Source organism: Salarias fasciatus, chromosome 2 (assembly GCF_902148845.1).
Source record: "Salarias fasciatus chromosome 2, fSalaFa1.1, whole genome shotgun sequence".
Taxonomy (NCBI): Eukaryota; Metazoa; Chordata; class Actinopteri; order Blenniiformes; family Blenniidae; genus Salarias; species Salarias fasciatus.
The window spans coordinates 5,670,189-5,694,554 of NC_043746.1; the positions used below are offsets into that span (position 1 = coordinate 5,670,189).

General features: G+C 44.0%; 1 protein-coding gene across 3 annotated transcripts in view; it reads right to left on the reverse strand.

Moving 5' to 3' along the window:
* Window positions 1–24,366, reverse strand: part of nrg2b (neuregulin 2b) — a 56,265-nt gene that overhangs the window by 2,483 nt on the left and 29,416 nt on the right. The window contains exons 2-10 of one of the 3 annotated variants that reach the window (XM_030107871.1): window positions 23,125–23,287; window positions 21,127–21,245; window positions 20,665–20,785; window positions 12,396–12,454; window positions 9,044–9,067; window positions 5,687–5,789; window positions 4,721–4,850; window positions 3,039–3,166; window positions 2,319–2,534 (exon numbers count right to left, since the gene is read on the reverse strand). In XM_030107871.1, coding sequence (XP_029963731.1) covers window positions 2,319–2,534; window positions 3,039–3,166; window positions 4,721–4,850; window positions 5,687–5,789; window positions 9,044–9,067; window positions 12,396–12,454; window positions 20,665–20,785; window positions 21,127–21,245; window positions 23,125–23,287 — 1,063 coding nt within the window. The remainder of the gene's footprint in view (window positions 1–2,318; window positions 2,535–3,038; window positions 3,167–4,720; window positions 4,851–5,686; window positions 5,790–9,043; window positions 9,068–12,395; window positions 12,455–20,664; window positions 20,786–21,126; window positions 21,246–23,124; window positions 23,288–24,366) is intronic. The other 2 variants (XM_030107862.1, XM_030107854.1) reach the window with 2 other exon arrangements.

The following is a 24,366-nucleotide window of genomic DNA, read 5'->3' on the forward strand; positions in this document are numbered from 1 at the left end:
TGTTCCAGTAATTTCATCAAAATAAGTACAAGTCAGGAAGTAGAGAGCAAAACACCGTCAGCTCTGGGAGTTCAATTACACTGTAAACCCAAACTTTCAGAATAAGAAAACAGATACTGCAAACTCAAATTAATATAAAACTCTTATATTATTAGTTTATAATATAAAAATGTTCACAGTAATACACGCACAAGACAAGAAGGTGAATATCTTCCAACAAAATATCGTGTTCGTAAAGTTGGTCACAGCTTGATGTTGATGTGAGTCAAACTCACAAAACATACAGCATCGTGTATGTACAGTATAAAAGCCACATCCCAGGGTTTTGCTGAACTAATAAGTCACTGGATGACACGCTTCCCACTGGAAAACCAACTCTGAGAAAGAACTGGCTTAACATAGGTGAGAAGAGAAAGGATGACATATATGTGCACATTTTTGGGAAATGTCTGACTCGGTTACATAACTGAATACAGAAACCTTTTAAAGACGTTACTGTATTTCATCTCTTTCGGCTCGTGGCTCACACACACTGGGAATCACTGTTTAAAGCAACAGTTCTGACGTCCGGGCCTCCGCTGGAGTCACAGATGAGGACCAATGATAACGGTTGATTTCAGAGCGGGAAGAGCGCGTGCTGCTTTCCTCCTGAAGCCTCCTGACGGTGTGTGTTCCGTCAGAGAGGGTGTGTATACCAATGTCTGGCCTCAGAGTAATCTTTTTGGAAATTAAAGGTGGGCGAGAGTTTGAGGCAAGCTGACGGGCCTGAAAGAAAGCATCGGTACGGTGGTGGCAGCGTCCTGCTGCATTCGGCCATCCAACCAGTCCAGTCCATCACAGGGCAAACGGCACAGTGATTTCTACTAAAGATAAAGGTCCAGTAGAAGTTCAGATGAGGTCAGGATTAATTCCGAGGGGTGTGTAAGTGGAGGAGGGCTGCACTCTGGTGCAGATGGACGTTGTTTATCGGCTACTCTGTCAGCATGCCCCCTCCATCTGCTTTCTGAGCCACTCGTCCACTTCAGGGCCGCAGGCAGCTCTGGTCTGAGCCCAGCTGAGCGGGAGGTCGCCAGTCAGTCGCTGGGCTAACACCACGTCCCGCTCAAGAAGGAGGTCAGACAAATCTGGATTTCCAGCCTCGGAGCGTTTCATGACTCACGAAGGAAAATGTAAACAAATCGACACGACTGGCCGTGAACAACAGTTCATCTGCCGGAGACGAGAAAACTATATTTTCACGTTAATACGTCAGAGCAACAGCCCATCCTGCTGTTCAGCTGAAATGATTCAGACAGAATCAGAGGAAATAGTAAGTCGGGAGCGAGCTTCTCATCTGCAGCTGTTCACGGCAGCGTCTGCAGCCGGGCACACCCCCTGCAGGAGGAAACATGCAAACTCCAAACAGGCCTCAGGTCCGTCCTCGCTGCACCTCTGTGTTGTGGCGGCGTCAACCCGCCACCCACTCAGTCGCTCTCAGAATATAAAAAAAAACATTACTGTCCACGTGCCTCAGCAGACTGCTGCACTGTGCCGCGTTACACTTCGCTCCGCAGCAAGACACTTAGAATCATCAAAAGAAGCTTTAAAGGGAAATTAATTCCACGTGAATGGAAGTTCTGTGTTGCCCAAACAAACAAAAAACGTACACTTTGAGGAAGCATTTCAGCTCTTCCACCTCACAGTGAGATTATTCCCATTTCGATTCCTGGTTTATGGGTGGAGTTTGCATGTTCTTCCCATCATCTGATGTTATTTATTTACTCTAAATATCCAGTCAAAGTGAATGTGTGTGTTACTTTTCGGCTCTCTGTGAGGAGATCCTGTAGAGAGCAGGGATATAGAATACTCCCGGATATAGAAGAATGGATAATCTGTAAGTTAGGTATAAGTTGATCTAATATGCTGAAATTCATTTTTAAGTGAAACCTTTTTTTTTTTTTTAGATAATCTATTTAAAGTTAAATTATTTATTAGAAGTGAGTCATTATTGATGTGTGTATGAAACCATCAAAACCAAGTTTCACTAAATAATGACTGGATTGAAACATCGATACAAAAAATAAATCCTACCATCAGACTAAATCATACCAACATGGCTAAAGACCTGATTTCATGTTAAAATCATCAGTACTTGTGTTGAAATAAACCTCTCAATGTTCCTGACACCCATCTGCCACTAGGGGCAGCCAGAGTAAAGAATCCTGCTGTGACAGAAAAAAAAAAAAAAACACACAACAAGGTAAAAATCCTGCTGACACATGAGGCGGTGAACCCCCACCCTAACGCCACCCTAACGCCACCGCCGCCCTGCAGCCTACCTGTCACTGTGAGGCGAGTCTCTCAGAGAGTCGTAGGAGTCCCCGTACTGCATCCCCGGGCCCGACGTGTCCGCGCAGCCCCAGTGGGCGGCCCTCCTCGCCATGCACGCCGGGCTGCTGCACTTGCTGGTTCCCACCGAGCTGGAGAGCCCACCTGACTGGCAGTCTGAGTTCATGCTCTCCGTCCGCTCCATGCTCCACGTCTGCTCCTCGTGTCTGCGGGTGTGGGAGTGGACGGCAGCGGTTAGAGCGGCCGGGCGGCCGGGGGGATTAGTGCGGAGAGCGGGTGAACCATAAAGCGTGTTGAAGTCGCTTAAAGCGCCATCAGATGATGATTGTGATGGAAGCCTTGGCCCAGAACTCGTCTGCACTGGCGTGTCTGCCGACCTCATTTGCCACGAGCAGTGTCCTCGTGCTACCTCACATAAACCGGAGTCCAGAGTTCCAGAGTGCAGATAAACACCTCAAACTGGGGGGGGGGGACTACTACATGTACTACATATTTTTCTTCTTCATGATCATTAACAAATCTGTTTGTGTGGACCCACAGTGGAAACGTTCACAAAAATATATGTGATAAACTACTGGTTTAATGAAACATGCAGAAAACAGAGGAAGTAATCTGAAAAAAAGTCACTTTAAATGTTTCATTCCCAGGTTTAGCAGTGTCTCAGATTTCCAGTGCAGGGTTTCAGGGTTCTCGGCGTGTGTGGGTTCTACCTGGAAGCGTGTGAGGCAGTGGTGGAGTGGTGGGAACGGGTCGACATTCGACTGCCTGCATAGTTGCCTGCACCCTCGGCTCCGTGGCTGATCACACACTCTGTGGTGGGGGCGCTCTTGGAGATGTACTGCAACGCAAACAGGTGGTTAGGTTAGCTTTAGCCTCAAGTCCAACTTAAGAGTGGAGTAATATAAAAAGGTTAAAGCTGCTGTAGGCAGGATTTTGCTAGTCAAAGCTAATTTTTCTGTGTTTTCTTTGGATTAAATGTTAGAGTATCCATTGATAATCCTTTAGGAGTGTAGCATAATTGCACTACCGCGAGGGCACAGCGTTTCCATCTGTCTCTGTTCTGACTGAGCTGAAAAGGACCCTCGACAGCTCCAGGTATCTTCGACCAATCAGAAGAGCCCATGAGGCTCTAACCGTGATTGGTTGAGGGGCGTTTGTCGCGCGTACTTGTGGGAGGGGCTTAACTTGCGTGAGGGCGTGATGTCAGAGAAAACAGGACCGGATTGGCTGTGCTGGGTTTCAAATCGCCATCTTAGATGGGTCAAATTGCCATCTTGCTTAGGTAACCCTAAGCAAGATGGCGGAAATGCGGAATCCTGCCTACAGCACCTTAAAATGTAAGGACAGAGGAGTCGGCAGTGGTTCGGGAGTGACTGACACCAGGCTCATAGTACCGTATTTTTTTTCTTCTTGTTGCAGAAACATGAATACCTGAAGTATTCTGCACATTTTGATAGTAAAATCTTATTAACAGGATGGTTACTGTGGTGAGAAAAAGGAAGGAAACCCTTTAATTTTTACTCATTTTCCACAATTTTGAGTGACCCAGTCAGAGCCCAGACCTGAACATGATGAAGAATGAGCCTTTTACAGAAGATAACCCAGATCATGGAAGAACTGTTAGAAGACAAAGTTAAAAAAGGGTTCACTAAGTTTCATCCACTTTTCACCAGCTGCTCTGCTCATTTTGCTAAAATATTGAAATTGTCAATAAGGCATTAGCTTAAGCTCAATTTGTTTGTCCATATTCGCCACGTAAATAAAAAACCTCTTTACATTTATGACAAATTCATACCTGAATGTCAGATGTGTTATTGGCCGTGATCGACTGAACTGGAAGCAGTGGATTGTAATTAGGCTCTATTGACAAAACGTCATTTCAAGTGAAAACACCGTTTTTGCCTTTTCACTTCATAAAGTTTTGCATTCACAACACACTGAACAAAAATGACGTCCATTTACATGGCTACATCGGAAACGCTGAAATGCTGGGCCACTAGTGGGGGCTGCTGCCTGTTACTGTGTAAACGAACCCCCCAGAAGTTTTCTGTTTTCTCGTCAAATCATCGTTGTCTAAACGGAGCCTAAAACATACAATATGCAGCGAGCTTTGAACAAAACACGATTTAATCCTGAAGTTATTTTATTTCACTGAATATCACTTTAAATGCTAAAATACAAATACATTCACTTAAAGGCACAGCATGTAGAATTGAGGTCATTTCTTTTTCCTGCATTAGGTGGCAGTAATGAGTTACTTTAGGAGTCAGTTGGTTTCAATCCAGCTGTTCTGACTTCAGCCTAAATCAGAATATTTGTTCTGTGGTTAGTAATTAAGTAACGGACACATCCTGTCCCTGCCTCTTTGTGTGTTCCTTCAGTCTGAACTCACATCGACCATGGGGATCTCCTCCGGACCGGGTCCTGGGTGGTTCGGCCCGTTGGCCAATATGCGGTTGGGCTGCTCCACACACTGGTTCTGGTTTTGGTGCAGATGGCTGTGCATCTTCTTCCTCTGCTTCCTGGAACAACGGAGGCCGTGAAGAAACAGCAGGTGAGGCTCTCTTCATCTTCAGTGTAAATGTTCTTTAAAGGTCCGTCTCCTTCACTCCCACAACTTCTTTCACTGGAACTTCGTGTTTTAATTGAAATTTTGTTTACAGTCTCAGTAAATAATCTGGATTAGAGTTCCTATAAAATACAAGGAGCGGTCAGGATCAACTGATATGTGATCACAGCTCTGTAAATGACCAAAACTTTAACAATAAGTCAACATAATGTGAACTTACAATGATGAGATGCAGTAAATCATTACATTTATTTATTTGCTCTATTTGTCCAGTTTGGTTGATTCAGCATTCAGTTATGAACCATACATTAGCATCTTTGTAATCATTTAACTTCTCAAATCATGTTTTGAAAATTTAAAAAAGTATTGATTTGACTTGTGACCACGAAGGAGCTGAAATTCGCTTCACCTCGAGCGTCCAGCCATGTATGTGTTTGTATCAACAGCACAATTAACACATGCGTTATAATATATCAGTGGAAAACTATGTCTCAATACTTTTGCTTCAGCATATTAAGTGAAAAACGTCCATCATTTTACTTTAATCTGACTGAGAGTGTGAAGGCGTTCAGTTCAAATAAATAATTGTCATTATTTCGTGACTTTCCTTCTGCATGGGAGAAGGATCTCGGTACTCTCTCCCCGGCTGCATTACAAGCAGATAAAGAAGCTAATTACCCCAGTTTTCTTTCTCCTCCCCCCCCACCTCTTCTGCAGGAGGTTAATTTGGAGGTTTAGAGTCTTTCATAAATGGAAAAAAAGTCATTTATCTCTCCTTCAAAGACATACTCAGTTTTGCAGTAGGCCACCACACAAACGATGCCAACCACTAACAACGCCACACAGATGCCTGTGATCGTCAGCACCCGCCTCTGGTAGAGCTCCTCCGCCTCTGTGGACGCAAAGACACACACGCACGCACGCACGCACGCACGCACGCACACAGACACGTGTGCACACACATCCGTGTATTATAGACATCATAAAACACACATGCGCAGACACACACACACACACACACACACACACACACGCACATGTACAGAGTGAGTGCGACTCTATTGATGTTCACTATAAACAGAGTTTTCTCACTACAGGCTGCTCTCATCCTGTCCCCTGTGCTATCTGTGCTACGGCTCTATCACATCACACGTCTCACACAGGTAGCTGTTCTGCAGGGCTACACTCTCTCTAAATATGATGATCAGAAGCAGAGATGCGGCCCTACATCCTGCCTGCTGACCCTCAAACAAGTGTGTCTTACAATGGGGATGGGGGGGGGGGGTTGTGGTGCTACGGATGGCGCTGGAGGGGGTCTGACTGCATGCCCGGATGGATGGAGGAACCAAACACAAGTCGTCCAGATGAGGAAAAGAGGAAGAGATCAACAAAAAAAGCATCGTTCAAAGTGTTGACGCCACAGCGGCCGGAGAGGTGACGGTGGAATAAGGTGTTCGCGCAGCTCAAATTAAATTGTAGCTATAATGTCAGTACTGATATTATAGCTACAATTTATGAATAAACAGGTTTCTGTATCAACGTTAAAGGTTATTCAGTGGATGTGTTCTGAACACATAATGCTGTGGTTACACATTAGATTTTTGTAAAACATGGTGGTATCATATCTTTAACAGTGACACCGGCTGTGGTTTGACCTGGTTTCAGATCAGAAGGGTTGACCGGTGGGATCACACATTAATAAACCCTTACAAAATGATCCAATATCACACTCTTTCTGCTGATCACTAAAAATTTGATTCAACATATTTCTAAAAAGATATCAACTGAAAAACTAAATCCTGACCTCTTCTATCTGTATACAAATCCAGAGGTTGAATAGTTTAACATCTTGATATTTGTACTTTTTGTAAATGTTATAATCTTATGTAGAGATGAGCACTACTTGCTAATTTGCACACTTAAAACTGTTGTTTCTGCCTGTTTTGTCTTCAGAGCTGCAGAGTGGAAATTAAACATGGACCGTTTTGGGTAACACTTTACTTGAAGCCCCTCTTTATAACACATTATAAGTAGTTATAAACACTAATACATGATCACAATGCTTTATAACTCACTATACAGCAGTATACAGCATAGGATTAAGGTTAGGCTTAGGGTTAGGGTTAGGGTTAGGGTTTGGTCCTGGCATTGTGATCATCTATGAATGTTTATAAGTATAGCTACACATGTTATAATGGCATTATAATGCTTTATGAATGTACTTATAATGTGTTATGCAGGGGGGCTTCAAGTAAAGTGTTACCCAGTTTTGTTTTCAAGACGACTGCATGCAGTGTGAACAAATCAACATCAACAGAGTTTTTACGTCATTTATAAAGCATGTATAAGTATATTTGTACCATTTCAATTCATTTAAACTCAGAACAGCTTTCTTGGGGATGTCCATGTTGTATTTGTTGTGATTAACTGGAATGCTACACTAGAATTCATCTCTTCTTTTAACATAAGGAAGAATGCAAAGCAATTGTTTGAATAATAAAATTATCTGTATTTTTTTTTTTTTTTTTTTTTTTGCAGATGACCTTCTATTCTATGATCCATTCCAAAAACTTGACCACACTTTTTTAAAATAAATGTACTCACTGAAAATTGTATTAATTGGAAGCAGGATTTTTTAATGATATAGACTTGGATCAGGATCCACTTCACTCTTTAAAATGTAAAGTGTTTCTCTGCAGTGACGCTGTGTGAACACCTCGCCTGCCCGGCGGAGCTCGTGTGAGTTCTTATTCAGGTTCCGGGGCTCGCTGTGGCGTAACGCTCTGTGTCAGGACAGCAAGCGCATCGACACGAGGGAGCGACAAACAGAACATGGGGGGTAGGAAGAGGAAGGGGGGAATCAAAGCAGAAAAAAAAAATAAACCAAGTGGTGAGGAGGGAGGAGCAGGAGGAAACAAGAAGGAGACAAGGAGAGGAAGGGCAGTGGGAGGGGAGCAGGGGCGTGTCCAGGAGAAAGGCCAGGGAGAAACGGGTCCCCAGGAACCGAAGACTGACCTGACTTTGTCCTCTTATCAACTAACTGGATTATAGAGGTCCTTGAATTGTTAGTTACGGCCAAATGACCGTCCCTGCAGGCTAGCAATAACTTCTCAATGTCCTGAAACTTCTGGAACACGTTATGTTAGTGAGCTGACCTCAAATGCTGCTCACTGCTGACACCTACAGGTGACAAATGAAACAGGCTCCTACTGCAGACAGTCGGTTGTTTTGGATCAATTAGTTGGTTTATTGGTTCACATCAGATCATTTAGATGAAAAACTGCCAGCTTTACCTGAGTCGGGACATCACCTTTCCCCGCTCTCTCGAAAAGCTCCAGACACGCCGCTGAAGGGCGGGGGGACGGGAGGGGCAGCGGATGAGGGAGGGGGAGGGGGGGGGGCGTCTTTAAATAAAGGGCCTCTTTAGGGATTGATAAGCCTACGAGGGCCTGGGCCCGGCATTGTGTGTGTGTCACGGCGTACTGATACGGGAAGGCGAGGGGGGAAACGGGAAGGCGAGCTCCGGCAGCGGTCGTGATTTAGGAGAGGCGAGCTCTCCACTCTGACACTAAGTCAATCAAGGGCGCAATAATAAGGACGGACTACGCGGTCAGGCCTTTCGCTTGCATTTGGCAATGCCTCGCGAAAACGCTCGCAGGCCGCATGTTTTTATTCAGCCGAAGCTGACGTGCGCATTGCCAAAGCTCAGAGGACGAGCCAGACACCTGCAATTATCCACGAGGTGAAGCATCCCTCTGCGTTCCAGACAAAGGAAGGAGCTCCAGCTGTGATACCGGGTCCACATAAACACAACTAGCTCTTTCTTTGTTTTCAGCTGAGGGGGATGGGCGGAGGGGGAGGGGGAGGCGGAGGGGGAGGGGGGGGGGGGGGTCGTTAACCATGAGTTTGTCTCTTTCTCGAATGTTTCCTTTCCAACTTTGTTGGATCAGAAAAAGAAGAGTGCATGCAAAGAAGGAAGGTTAGGTGTCTTAAAACCAGGTTAGTGGGCGGGAGAAAAAGAGGGACAGGTTGAGAGAGACCCAGTTGTTGGTTTTAGAAAGAAGATGGCACAATAATGTGTGACTGTGAGAGGATCTTGGCAAAAACCCTTTTAAGCACAGCAAAATAAATAATAATGGTCCATACCCTTAAATTTAATTCTGAGAAGCTCTGCCAGCGCAGAAAGTTGTCGGGTAAAAAGAAAGAGACAGATAGGGTCAGGTGTAATGTCCACTTTGGAGCAGATATATTATGTCCATGTCCTGCATGTGCTGAAGCAGGATAAGGGTTGATTAGTGCTGCCAGTCGTGGCGACTGACGACGTGTACCGTCCAGTAACAGACAGACAACTCAGACAGCCTCAGCTCTGTGACCCCCGGAAAGAAAGAAACATAAAGACCGAGAAATTAAAGGAAACGGAACTGAAATCAACAGCGACAAAAGGGAGGAAATGAACCCAAAAAAAGGCAGAAGGAAAGAGAAAGCAGCAGGCAGGAGAAGGCATGCGGAGACAGACAGAGAGAGACGGACAAAGACAGCAAGACAAGAAGCCACATCACTTACTGCTATATTTACTAGACCTCATTTCTGGAGTGAAAAAACAAAAACAACAACACACAACAGTGGACAGGAAATAAAAAGAAAACAAAATGAAAGAAAACAAAAACAAGACAACAAAAGATAAAAAGCAGTGAGTTACTCTCCAACATAAAAACACTGTACAGTCGATGAGGCTGGCACAGCAAATGGGGGTGGGCGCCGTAACTCGTTTGACTAATGGCAGCTGTGTGCCTCTGTATTGATCACAGCATACCTCTTGTATAGCACTTTGTCCCAACTACTGCTGCGTGCAGCTATTATGACCCTTTCATATAATTTACAGAGAGATCATCTCAGCGTTCCCAATTTCCATGGCTTTGCATGCATTACCAGCCGCGAGGAGGAGGAGGAGGAGGAGGAGGAGGAGGAGGAGGAGGAATACAGCGGCGCAGCCAAATCTCCCGCTCTCCCTGACCTCAGCTGCCCTGGAAGCCTTGACAGTGCTTTATGTTTACACCAGTGGAAAAATCAGCCAGGAGCAAATCAACACGGATTCAGAAGGACAGAAGGTGCTGATTCAACGCCACAATGCCAAAAAACAAACCAAAAAAAAAAAACAACAATAAAACAGATGAAATTAAAGAAAAGCACAGACACGTCCCGGCATGGAGACGAGGCTCGATGATGGCGTCAAAAATAAGTAGACACAGTGTGATCCGTCAGCGAGTAAAACCTGCACTGGGCTTCAGTTTGACATGGTTCAGAATGGAGGGGACTACAGTGGACAAACAGCGAAGCGGGACAGCGTGGCGCGAGCCGACGGGGTTTCACACAACAGGAAGAGGAGGGCCACGCTCCATCCCTCCAGCCAGCCGTCTCCGTGACCGCCTGGACAGCGACGCGAGGACGGCACAGCCAATGAGAGGAGGCGCTCCGCAGCTGCACACAGGGACCTTTAACGGTTCTTTATGTCCCATGATCTCATCTGACCGGGGCCAGTAGGGACAACGTGTGCCTCGCCGTCACCGCCCATGCAGCCACAGGAGAGCGACAAAACACACCCCATTTGCATTCCTGTCGCCCGAAAGAACAGCTCAACGCTTTGGGAAACGCACTCATTCGCTTTCTCATCTGAAAAAGCCAGAACATCTCAAGCCTTCTCGGCTCCCTGCAAGCTTTACATTTCATCACTAATAAATTCATCGAACGTCAACAAAATCAGCAACCGCTTGCAAGATTTTTTTTTTTTTCCAATTTCCCTGCCTTGAACCTTATTCGTATATAGACTGATAATTGTTTTCCATGTGAACCATTATTTGTACAGTTATCTCATTTTGGCATGTGGTATTGCAGTATGGACAAATATAACTGCATTATAGAGTATAAACAGGATAGTTATATATAGTACACATATATAACAGTATCATTAAACATATTCTTCCTCTCATTATTGTTAATATTACTGTATTTGCTAATGATTCCTGTCAAATATATAGTTTTCTGTGCCAAAAACTATATGAAAACACTTTAAATGTTTTGGATATTTTGAGAAAATCTGCAGCAAAATTTAAATTTCTGATTTCAACAAGTTCCTTGATGAAACGTGTCATCAGTAATTTTTTGTGTTTCTTTTAAATAAAAATAGGCATCAGGAACCGATTCAATGTGTTTGAGTTGTGCTCAAGTCTGTACTTTAAGCTTAAAGCCGAGCCAGCAGAGGGATCTGAGCTTCCTTGGTTCTGTTGTTGCATTTTGAACCGACACAAATGACCAGTCTGCAGGATTCATCGAACTACAGCTTTATGGTTTTTGTGTTACTGTTTCCTTTGTTCTCAGCCTCAGCGCTTCGCTAACTGGCTTCAACTTCACATTTAAAGTACAGACAGGAGAACAGCAAATAGGTGAACATCCCAAAACGCCAAGCCGTTGCTTTATTTCCATTCCACTGTGATCAAACACAAATAAGGGACATTTTTTTGGACATATAAGAAATCAACGCTCAAAAAAAAAAAAAGAATTCAAGCCAGACTCCACGCAGACTTCCTGTCTGATGGTCCATGGGTGCCGACGGCGCGGTGGGTTTAGCTCAGGACAGGGTCTTCTCCCGCCGCCTCGAGGCTCTCATCGTGCATGTGGATCGATTCCTCAGTGAGGCTCACTTAAATAAACATGAGTGATGCTTTCAAATCTCATTAAGTGAAGAAAAAGTTAAACATATCCCAACTCTTAATCTCATCCACTTGCCAAATTGTAGGGATTTCGGGCGCACTGTCACTTTCAGTAATGACTGGCGGCCATTCAAAACCGTGTCAGAAAGACTAACAGCGTCCGTCTGAAAGCTCAATTTTCAGTCTTTCTACAAAAAGTTAAATCGATATGAGAGGTCTTTTGTTTGAAGCAGGGGAACAGCCGAGAGCAGGAACTCTCAATCTGGTATTACAAGCTTCTGTCCACACAGTTTTGATTGTTTATTTATTTTTATGCCGCAGCACCGATGGACCATCTGCAACAACAGTGATTCAATGAAACAAATAACTCCAAACTCCTGTTTCTCATTGAACGTCTGTCTCCTCTGTTTCCTTCAGTGCGAGTCTCTGCAGCAGAAGCGTTTTAGCATTTATCTGAATTTGAAAGTATATATATAAAAAAAAAATGCAGCTTCATGAGTATTAATCAATAGCTGATATTACAAGCACGAAAACCGGAGTGAAAAACAGCAACAGGTTGTTTCTGATAACCAGAGGAGAAACACAGAGGAAGCAGGGGAGACACGGGGAGGAAGGGCCGGACGCAGAGGCATGCAAACGCACACACACACTCACACACACTCACACGTACGTTAACTTTAACAAGAGCCCAAACACACACACACACACACAGCGCTCCCTCCATCCGAGCCCTCCGATGTGGCATGCAGCATCTCAGTGGGAAGGAGACAGACAAGAGCAAATGGACATACTGTAGAAACCGTCCATGACGGAGTTTTGACACTGGTCCCCCGTATAGTCATTGGGACACCTGATGGAGGGAAAACGAGACACAGAGGGGAGGGGAGGGGGAGGGTTAAAGATACAGAGGGAGGAGAGGGGGGGGGGGGCAAAACAGGAGGAAGGAGAGGAGGAGAAATACACCGAGAGCAGAGAGAGGAGGGGAAGGAGGGAGACATAAGAGAGCAGAAAGATGAGGGATTAGAAACAGCACAATCCACCAGAGGAGAGAGAGAGAGAGAGAGAGAGAGAGAGAGAGAGAGAGAGAGAGAGAGAGAGAGAGAGAGAGAGAGAGAGATGACCCTCATACTGTGAGATCGCTGCCATCTTCAGACATCATCACAGTCATGGAGAGATGGTGGTGCAGGACGGAGGACGGGTCAAACACACACTTGTTAACCTGCAGCCCCTCTAACACACACACATGGACACACAACGCACACCCACGTTCACTCACAACTGTCTCAGGCTCTTTATACCAAGCTTAAAAAAAAAGAAAAAACGGCAACCTACGGAAGTATTTTTTAACTAACTAACCTTTTAACTAGAGATGCACAAATTAATTTCACCTGTTCAAATGGATTACAACAGCAGGATCACTTTGCTGGTCTTACTTGATTGATGGAGCAATGTACCGAAAGCTTGGCTTTGCTTTTTGTTTTTTTGATTCACTGATCTTTCTGTCAACCAGGCAAAATGCATTAGTTCAGTTTCACTTGGTTTTATTTAGGTGGAAGCAATTCAAGACGAACATTATATCATCTGATAAAGCTACAAGCGCAGAATTCATGCTTAAAAAAAAAAACTTTCAGAGAAATATTCAACTTTACTTTAAAAAAAACCTAAAAGTAAAGATTTCATAATACTACACAGAAAAACGTTGTGGAATTGTAACTTCATTGATAGATCTGGACAGTTTTGAGGCATCTGCAACCTTTTGCTGAAGGTGAGGAAGTCGCTGCACACAAACACAAGATCGCTACTGTTAATGTAACATCATGTTTATCAGTCTGGATCCTGCAGCTCAGATTCATCTGGTCGCAGAGTTTTGATTCAACAGATAAAAACCGGCAGAAACCTGAATGGACTGTGAATTTAACCTCTGCCATCGTCCTTCATACAGGTTCAAACAAGAAGCACGCAAGTACGGAGGATGGAAGTCGCTGACAGTAAAGATGTGTGGGTTGAAATTCAGTGAGGAAAAGAGGAAAATCTTCTAACGAACAACTTCTTCAGTTTTCAGAGGATTTGGCAGCTTAATGTTGAACTGTGTTCACTAGACAGGAGATGACTTCAGCTTCAAGTTGCTTGGTGCTGAATTAGCAGCAATTTATTTAAGTGTTTTTAACCCCAAAAAAACAAAAACAAAAACAAAATCAAAAGCTCAAAAACAAAGATTAAAAAAAAAAAAACAGTTAAATTGGAGCTGAAAGTGGATTTTGGCTCTACTGTATAGCGTTAAGTGAGAATATCTCTGTTTTACATTTGGGTTGGAATTCCCTTGTGGAGTTTGCATGTTCTTCCAGTCTAAAAAAACACCTCCTGTAGAGAGATTTGACACCAAGACGTTGACAGGTGTGCAACAGCGTGCTGTTTTCCTGGTTTAAATCCAAATGAATGTTACTGCCGCTGAGCGGATTGGGCGAGCATATTTCTCACAACTAAAACTTAAAGCCATCAGAAAGTTGGAAAAAAGAGCTTTACAATATTATTAGTCATTATAGTGAATTCCTCATCGAAATATGGAGTTAAATATGAAATATGCCCAACACTACTAATGAAATTCTATTGAAACCGTCCCTGTGTTCATGTTGTTTGAAAGCACCAATCACTGTGAATGTAATATTATCAGAGAATCAGCATGAAGGAGGCGTGTTTGTGAGAGAATCTCTACATCTGAATCCAGCCGTGCATCCCGGCCTGACCTGAGCGGGACGAGACTGACGTGAGCTGCAGGGCAGCGACTCTCCTCGGAGGCGGCGAGCTGCGTTACCGCCGTGCAGCTGTTTTAGGAGGAGCTCAGCCATGAGTGCAACATCCTCTGTCTGTGTCTGTGACACAAATCCTTCAAGAAAGAAGCCCCAGAAGACAAACGACAAAAAAAAGAGAAAGTAAGAAAGAAAATGCAACATACATATAGAGAAGCAGAGCTGTGCCTCCACAGAGTGTGAGCGTGGAAACAGCGGGGACGGCTTCTGCTGTTTCTCCAGCATAAATAACAGCAACTGTTCGCATGCAGCTGCAGAATGTGGTGTTTTGTTTCTGGATGGGTGGCGAGCTGTCAGCGATCCCGGCGGCTGAACGTGATTCACACTCCGGCATCAGCCATCACGCTCGCAACGCTGAAACTAACAAGCAGGCTCCTCCGCAGCGCCACGCCGGCATTCCCGGTTTCCGCCTTCCGGTGGATTCTGCCCTCCCTCTATTAATCTCCATTGTTCCAGAGAAACGCCGCAGGTCCTCGGTTCAAACGGCACGTTTAAGGAAAATAAAAAGATCTATTGAAGGGAGCGCATGAAAATGTGAAATATCTGGAGTCGCGTGTTGTAATGGGTGTCACGGCTTTCACCCAGCCGGGCATAATTGATTTAATCTTTTTATCGCTGTAATTGATAGTAGATCAGCTTTTACTGCAGTCAGATGAAAAATAGACATGTTATAGAAAATCTGATCCCGCTGCAGAGCACATTATGCCGCAGATGAATCACAACAATTGACCACAGTTTTATGATATTCTGGGCGTGGCCCCCATTACAGCCATTACAGGATAACAGGGGCTCTCTGGCCGTTCCAGCCAGCCTAGATAATAACCGCGCCGTATTTACTGCGCTCGTCCGGCGGAAAACACAAGCATCTCTCACACACATGTGCAGAACATGCAGCGGAGAGGGGATCCTTCCCTCCTCTTTCCCACCACTAAAGAGACGACTTGCATTTTGAATCAATTACAGCAAAAAACCCTCGGTTGAGCCCACTCAGCAATTTCCCAGAGAGATATAAATAGAGCAGGGAGGGGGGGAGAGAGAGAGAGAGAGAGAGAGAGGGAGGGAGAGAGACAGTGCAGAAGCAGCTCTTCGCTGGCAAAGCTTTCACTGTAGATCATTTCTTTTCTCTCTCTCCCTCTAATTCTGTGCTTCCCTCTTCCCTCGTTCTTCATCCTCCCATGCTTGCTTTCCCTCTCTCCTCTTCCTAACCTGTCCTGTTTTTTTTTTTTTTAACCAAGCGAATGAGAGCACACCCTGTAATCCATTGTTACTTATTCACTAGAACGGTGTGTTTGAACCACACTGTAACCCACATAGCCCTCCCCCTCGAAACATTAAACAATAATCCTCTGGTTCCTCATGTTTTTTACATTAAAAGATATTCTTGTGAATCGCTGTATTCACGGAGACGCTCACGCGACACTGTGCTCAAGTGGAAAAACCTTTGGCTGCATTTTGTTGCATGATGTACACTGAAGCCGTTCAACTGACTCACATTATTTAGAAAATATTTTATTGAGATGTTTAGCATAAGAGGAGGGAAAAAAAAAGGGACAACTCAGATGAGCATGGGCCTGAAGTTAGAATCAATGGTGGCCTGATCTCACGGCATTTGTAGATTGAATGAACTTTATTGATCCGCATGTGGCATTTCCAGAGTATGGCTGGGATTACGGTGCCGACGCCGGCTTGAAGGACAACAAAAGGTCTGGCGGTTCAGAGGGAGGCGGCGTGCTGAAAGGAAAGCTGTGAGCAGCAGCTTCACGCCGCTCGCAGCTCGCCGGCGGGAATGTGCGCGTGCACTCGACTCCACGCCAACCTCCACGCTCGGCTGTGGACAGGACGCCGTCCTCCCCTTTGACCAGCAGGCTCCGCTTGGCAGAGCAGCGCCACTTTCCCATCGGGGGAGAGACAGATTTTAGGGTTTTCTGTGGCCGTGGACAAAGGAACATGAAAACCACTTTGAATTTTGGAGATATTAGCAGTTTGTGTAGAGCTGGATGGCGGCAGACAGCGGAGGTACTTATGTGTGTGTGTGTGTGTGTGTGTGTGTGTGTGTGTGTGTGTGAGTGGGGGTCCACATATCTCTGAGGCGAACAAGCGGCGCAGACAGTCAACAGACAGAAGTCTTATTTACATCCTGTTATCCACAGGCCATAACAGACAGGCCAGCAGCAGGATGACAGAGCTGCGGAGCTCCAGCGGCGCTCAGCGTTCACGCCAGGCTGTACAGTCCCGCTCTGAACCGCTCCGCACGTCGGCATCAACCCTCAAACTAAGTTTTCTGCTAGTCAGCACCATGGAAAAAGTTAAAAAAGAGAAATTTTGATTTATCCTTCAGCAATGACCGGAAGGTGTATGAGATGAGAGAGAGAGAGAGAGAGAGAGAGAGAGAGAGAGAGAGAGAGAGAGAGAGCGGAGGGGAGGAGTGGGAATATTCAGAGACGGAAAAGAGAAAGATGGAAATGAGGAAAGAAAAAAGTGCGGATCTGGAAGAGACGCGTCGGGTTGTGACGGCTGATCTCCAGCACATACGTCCCGCAAGCCGAACAACAAGGCTTCTGATGGTGAGCAGGCCGTGCGCGCCATCTGTTACCGCCTCATCTGTAAAATGTATGGCGAGCTGGGAAAGAAAGATTACAACCTCCAGTTCAGCGCATAAACATTTCACTGAGCGCAGAACAAAGGAGTGAGGACAGCTTCTGCTGTGACCTGCTTCTTCCAGGAGAACATTTCGCCTGCAGAACGCAGCATGTTCTCCTCTTTCATGTGCCCCAAACAAGAGCCACGCCGCCAGATAATTGTGTGTTTTCCACCTCCTCTACACTCACGTACAAGGCAGCTACACGGATGCAGACTTGCTAATCCCATGGAAAAGCTTTTTTCCTCTAATTTATGTCTTTCTCTTCTTTAAACGTAGAGATCGTGTTTTTCTTTGTTGGGTTTTTTGCACCTCGTCTTCAGCATCTCAGAGGAGGAGCGCCGTGTTGACTCGTGACTGTTTTGATTTTTTTCTTGATTTTTGTGCTTCTGATTTCCGCCCTGTGGCCTCCAGCTGAGACATAACTGCCACATTCAATCCACCACTTTTTTTTTTCAATTAATCAAATAATTTTTGTGAATGAGTTGCGTTTGATCACACCATTTCTTTCACGTGTAAAATTATGTCCTTTTAGAATTTGCAGAGCTGGAATGCACAGTGAACGGAAACATTTACTGAAGTTCAGCCTTTTGCAGAACGGACGCTGCAGCCACAGGAAGCCACGGCAACGGAAGAACACTTTCCCAGAACGTAAACAACACTTTCTCAGAGTAAGACGTCCAAATTATTTTATCGTTTTGAATCTGATGACGGCAACACGTCTCACAAACCCTGCAACAAATGCAACTGAAGGAAAGAATATTTAATGATAACTGAATTTTCCAAACCGGTTCAGCACTTATATATTGTCACCCGAGTGTTTATGAGTTTTATGTGTGTCTGAGTGTGTAAACTAAATCAGATTATCATGTTCCACCCTCAGCATGTGAAAACTCACTTGGTATAAAATTTCAGGTCTTCATATAAACACACGCCTGTCTGTCTCTGTGTTAAACTGAAACAACGCAGCAGTGATTCATCCAATATCCAGCTCATGATTATTTTTTATTTTTTTTTTTTTTGCACTTTCTGTTCCTAACACCTACCAGTCTGCTAGATGTTTCCTGGGGAAAGAAATGAAAAAAAAAAAAAAAAAGTCCTCCCACTCGCAGGAAGTGATGCATTTTATGTTTACAGTTTATTTCCAACGAACACAATGACGGAGTGGATCATTAGCATTAGCAGTGACGCTCTGAAAACTCATCCCGCGTCTGCGTCACTGCACAGAAAGCTTAGAGCCGCCGTGGAATAAGATGGAAAACGGGCCAAACTGTGGATTTCATGCATTTTACTGACATTGGCTCGCAAAAATAAATTCCTCTAAATCTGAACGAGGCCTTCTTGTCGTTTGGCTCGACATATAAATCATGGCAGATTGCTGCTAATGGCAAAAATTAAAATAAAATAAAATAAAATAAAATAAAATAAAATAAAGAAGAATCATAAAGATCTGTAATTGAATATAATTTTAAGATTCACCAATTGAAACCGTTTATGTGAATTTCAGTCCTCACAGAGCCACAGGAGTCCTTTTAATACAGTATAAAGACTGAAATTCACATTTGATGGATCACAGTGTACCGGATCAGATTCGACTCAAGAGATCATGACAGATCGTGTTTACATTAATTATTTGTTGCCAGAGAGGTAAAAAATAATAGGAATGCAGTTAGGAAGTAGTACTTGGATTAAATTTATAAACTAAAAAAGACTCATTGAGAAAAGAAAAGAACAAAATAGAACAGAATTACTTTATCACAGGGCCAGAAAAAGCAAATTATATTGTGCACAGTTATTTAAGTTAACAGCTGATATAGTTATCAAAGCAAATTTTATATGAAAGTACACCAAAGTTTTACAGTGGAAAAAAGCAATAACATTGAGAATTTACTTTCCATTACATTAAATATCCAAATACTTTTAATACTTGCAGCTGCCTTCAATGAATTTTTGACATTTCACTGTTAATCCTCTTTCCTCCCTCTCATGGAGTTAATCATGCCTGCTGGAACATATATATGAAACTTACAGAAACTCAAATTAACTGGACGCTTCAACGTTCACTTCATTTCAAGTCTCAAATAAAAATAGACACATAAAAGTTCAGGCTTCACGTTTCTGGCAAATTGTCTTTCAAACAATGAGCAATTATAGGGGAATGAATTTAATATTTTACCTTCACAGCTATTTATTTTTGTTAATTTTACCAGACCGCTGGTCTCTGCTGAAGAACAACTCTTGCTGTCAATCTGTTCCTGGGTTATCAATAGTATGACGGCGGCTGCTCGGCGCCTTGAAAAGTCACTATATGTGAGTAATAGTGGATCAAACTGCAACACTGATTAAATTATAGGACGTAGGAGTTGAGGGCCGCGTTCACACTTGTGGCGCTCGTCCTGCTAGCGTCGTGCTCGACGATGAAGGAAAACACATAAAGGTGATGGACAGCTTGTTTTGTGACATTTTTTATGTGATAAAACTTTCTAAACTTTTTTTTGTCAAAAGAAAAAGGCAGGGTGACACCCGGGACCACTGCGTGTTTGGAGGGTTTGAAGCCCGGACTGTCAGAGCGCCCTCCGCCTGCAGAGCGTTTCGTGGTGACACGCCAGCAGAGTGACCGACGCCGCGCGAATGCGCCGCGTCAGCAGGACGTCCTGCTCACGCCAGCTCAGCCACTCACAAGCATGATTTAGCATCGAATGAATCAAAGGAACGGCGACCAACGTGTCAGCTAACTCAGCTAATCGCTGGAAAACAGTTCGAATCAGTCACTCAGACACATCATGTAAACATGATTGTCCTCCACATACACACATACATCTCAATGAACTGGAATATCAGTGAAAGGTTGATTTATTTAAGCGATTTAATACTGCACTTACAGCATTTCTGTCTTGAAATCTTGATGATTATTGCTTATAAAGTTAGACGATTACAATAAAACAAATTAAAAAAGAAGGATTTTAACAAAGATGTTTGTGGATCGTGCATAAAGTGTTAATAAACTGCACCTTCATGCAGTTAAGCTGCACTTCGCAGGTGATCAGCTCGGAACAGGAGAATGACAGGTTGAGGGTTCTGTTTACATGAACGACCTGCAGGAGACGGTATAAGTTATCGTTGATCGTGTTTTGAATACACACGACTATTTACTATGACCGCAGTGTGCACGCACCTGCGTTCCAAACAGAGCATTTCCAAAAAGTCGCTTCTCAGTTCTCAGAGAGAAAACGTGACGAAAGTTTTCTGTTTTCACCTGAAAACGCTGTCGTGGAAGTCACTTCTCATTTCACAGGCAGACATCTCTCGCTCTCAAACAAACTGCTGGAAGCAGAACGACTAACTTTGACTGTGTTTGCATAAACTGAGCCGGTGAAGATGTGGTCTATCGTTTGCAAGAGCTGAAAACAACAACAACAACAACAACAACAAGATACAGCGGAGTGGTTTGGTGGAGGAAGGTATGACGAGGAACGAGACAGAGAGAGAGAGAGAGAGAGAGAGGGACAGAGGACGAGTGGAGAGACGAGGGAGGGGTGGGCGACCGCACGGTGATGACTGAGAGGATGGGGGAGGGGGGGGGGGTGGTCCGGACCGGGGAGGAGAGGAACTCACTTGCAGGATAGCTGGTTAATACCATGTATGAAGTAACAGTCTCCTCCGTTGACGCAGTACGCCTTCTCCGAGTCGTTGCAGCGCCTCGCATGACTCACGCCTGGAGACGGGGTTGTGGTCGCTTTGAGGAGGACAGAGCGGCAGAAAACAAACAAAAACAAAGGAAGAAAGAAAGAAAGAAAGAAACCCAAATGCATTACACCTTGTCTGACACAACGGGAGGTTTTCACTTGTCATAAGAGGCGCTGCAGCCATGCTTTCTGGGCCCACTTCACATTATCTGCTGTGCTCACCGCAGCTCAAAACTGCTGAGTCGGAACGCTCAAGAAATGTATTTAAGTCTCTGGTATCAAACGTCTGATCGAACAGAGGAGTCGAAAGACAGACTGACTGCTAGACAGGCGCGTTAGCGGCGAGCTCGCTGGCTGACGAGTTGTCTGAGACAGATAAGTGTTTGCTCACAGATCAGCACGCTGATTATACTTGTGGCGTTTTCTTGTCCCAGTGAGTTTTCAGCCACGCACGTGTAGTTCCCCGAGTCCTCCACGCGAACTCGGCTGATCTGCACCTTGGAGTTTTTTCTTGGGGGAAGGAGAAAAGCGGCGACAGACAGAGGGAGACGAGAACAGGGAGAGTGATACGAAGCAGATGAAGAGAAAAAAAAAAAGAGAACACAGAGTCAGTTTAAGGCTTTCAGAGAAACGGATGATTCAGTGAAAATCCTCTTGCGATCGGCAAAACTACATTTATCAAATATCTGAATCTCAAACAAGCAGGCGGTTGTTTGTAGAACTGAAAAAATCTGCTTATGATTAGGAAATGAATTCATTGTGAATTGAAAACTTTTTGTACCGATTTAAAACACTTCAGGTTTCATGAATTCAATACAAACTGTAAATTAACATCACTTCCAGATCAACACATCCAAACCTTCAGAAAAGCTAACACAAGCTGTGAGCGATTTAAGTATAAAAAGATGGAATTGTATGGCATTTCCATTTTGTGCGTCTTGAATTTATACGTTTTTTTTTTCCAAAAATTCAAGATTCAGAGACATTTTCTCAATAATCAATGGATGTGTATTATTCTTAATTAATATAGGCTGTAACTGATTGTCAGATGAGCACATTCTGCTTTTTGTTTACAGGACTTGATTTTTTTATTGAGCTTATAATATGTCCTGTTTGACCCGAGAAATACAGTCAAAAAAACATGTCTCACACCAACAGACTAAACTACCACGCACATTAAACTTTAAATTAGAGTGGGCTCTGTCGCCGGGAAAACTCCGCTCGCATAAAATATTCACAAAATATATGTTTCTTTTTTGTACGAGAAGAATCGCCATTGAAAAAAATGATTATTTCTGCTTTCCAGATCAATCAGTTCAGCCAGTGACGACATGTCGGCCCTTCATAGGGTCCAACCCGTCCAACCCGTCCAACCCGTCCACCCCGGACTGAGACGACACTGAAATGTCAATATTTCATCCGTTCTTATGGACAAAGAAGCATTGACAACAAATAATTTTTCAAAACAAGACGAATGCTCCAAAATAAAAAGGCCCATTAACAATGAGATAACTTTGAAACTTCCCTTATTTTACTTTAAAAACTTCAACTTTCAATTTCTATTTGACTTTTACTAAATCCAGCTGTTTAATTGCAATTTAACACAAAACAAAGGAAACCAATATGCAGTAAGTCCAACAATTTGGATTTAAAGCTTGTTGTGGTTATTTTACAGTTTCTTCCACTCAAGGACAAGTTGAGAAAAGAAATTGAGCTGTTACCTGTTAAAATAGTTTTCCGTCTGTGCTATTCAAGGCTGCGTTTACACGAGACTGTAAACTATAAAACTCCCGGAGGGTCTGCACCGGGAGGCAAACACTGCTCCAGTCCATCCACTCCTCCCTGGGCAGCAGAAGCGCTTTTCAAGAAAGTTTTCTCCCACTTTTATGGAGTTTTTGAAAAGTTCCACCTTGAGTGTCGTTTTGAAGAAGTTGCCTTTTCATCGCCGTGTAAACGGATCTCTAAACACAGCGGAAGTTCTCCATTTCACTTGAAAATGTAACTGTGCGAATGCTATGCTCATGAAGTGAGTTGCAGCTTTCAGCTTTGTTTTGCTTCCTGAAGGATTGTATTGAGTTTAAATGCTGCTTGTCTGATGAAGGTGTCCTGAGGACAAGTACAGTAAAGGTAAAATGAAGTAAAAAATGTCTTTTTAAACTGAAAATGTCAACATGGTCTACTTCCATCGACAGAAAACCAAAACTGGTCAATTTAAACTGAAAAACAGTAAAACGTCAGAAGGACCTGATGGTGAAAGTCTGAAAGCTTTTCTATATAAACCAAAAATATTAAGAGGTGCGGCTTTGAATTTGCACTTGAACTACAGAGAATGTGTGGAGGAAACGTTTTGGCCCGATCGCCAGTCGCATCAGGACAATGACAAACTCACTTGTTGGTTTTAATTTTGAGGTCTCTGCCTTTCTGGAGCTCGTGTCCGTCTTTGTACCAGCGGAACGACGGGCTGGGATTCCCCGACGCCTCGCACTTCAAGTACAGCTTGTCCCCTCTCAGCAGAGACTGGCCCCGCATCGGCTGCAGCCTGGGAGCCGAGGCTGGACGGAGCGACGAGCGGAGGAGGGAGAGAGAGAGAGGGAGAGAGAGAGAGAGAGAATCAAAGGATGCATTATTAAAATGAACCAGAGACATTTCATTAATCTATCCATCTGAATGTGTGTGTGTGTGTTTTATTTCTGTCGTTGCGAGGCCCAACCTACCAAAAAGCAGGACCCCTCTGTGCTTTATAGTTTTTAAAGCCATGTATAGTTTGAAATTCCAGGTTTTCAGAGGTCTGCGACCTTTATGACCTGAATAGTTTTCCACCAAATAAGACTTATCTGGAGCTGAAAAACATGTTTAACCTTTAGAATGAGAATAAAACAGCTCATGAAGTAGTATATAAAGTTTTACTGGACATCCAAGAACGATATTGCAGGCTGCAGCTTCAGTGATAGGAGCTTTTTGTGTCTGTTTTAACGTCTTTCACATTGTTTTGAGCATTTAGCCTCGTTTAGCCAGACAGACAGAGACACACTGAGAAGCGGGTTCCACACTCCTGGCGGTTTTGTTAATATTAATGAAAAAGGAAGAGAAACGCATCAACGGAACGCACAGGTAACAAGTCTGGAAATCAGTTACTGGGCGTCCAGATCCCCGGGTCAGTATGTCAGGGCCGAGTGCGAATCAGAGACAACTGAACAATAAAGAACAATGTAACCCTCATTTAACAGCAAAACTCATTTTACAGAAGGCCTGGGTGAGGAAGGTCTACCATGCGGCCCGCTGGGAAATCGCAGTCCGGCAAAAAGCTCAGCCAGAGTGTGAAAATAGCAAAAAAAAAAGAGGTGAACTGTTATCTTTGCAATAAAGCTACGGCGTTCCCTTATTTGTCCACTGGGGACGCGCTGTTTCATTAAGAGAAGCTGTCCGAACACATCATAAACGACAGATTGCTGCAACGCTTGTACTTTCGTGGAAGTGAAACTCCAGATATATCGCCAGCAGCAGAGCGCGAGAAAAAGCTTCACCCAACACCGGCATGAAGAAAAAACTCTCTCAATTCACGCTCCTCCTCAGAACCTCCAGATAGTCCACGTTCGCTTAGAGATCGGCGAGCATCTTTACAACTTGCTGG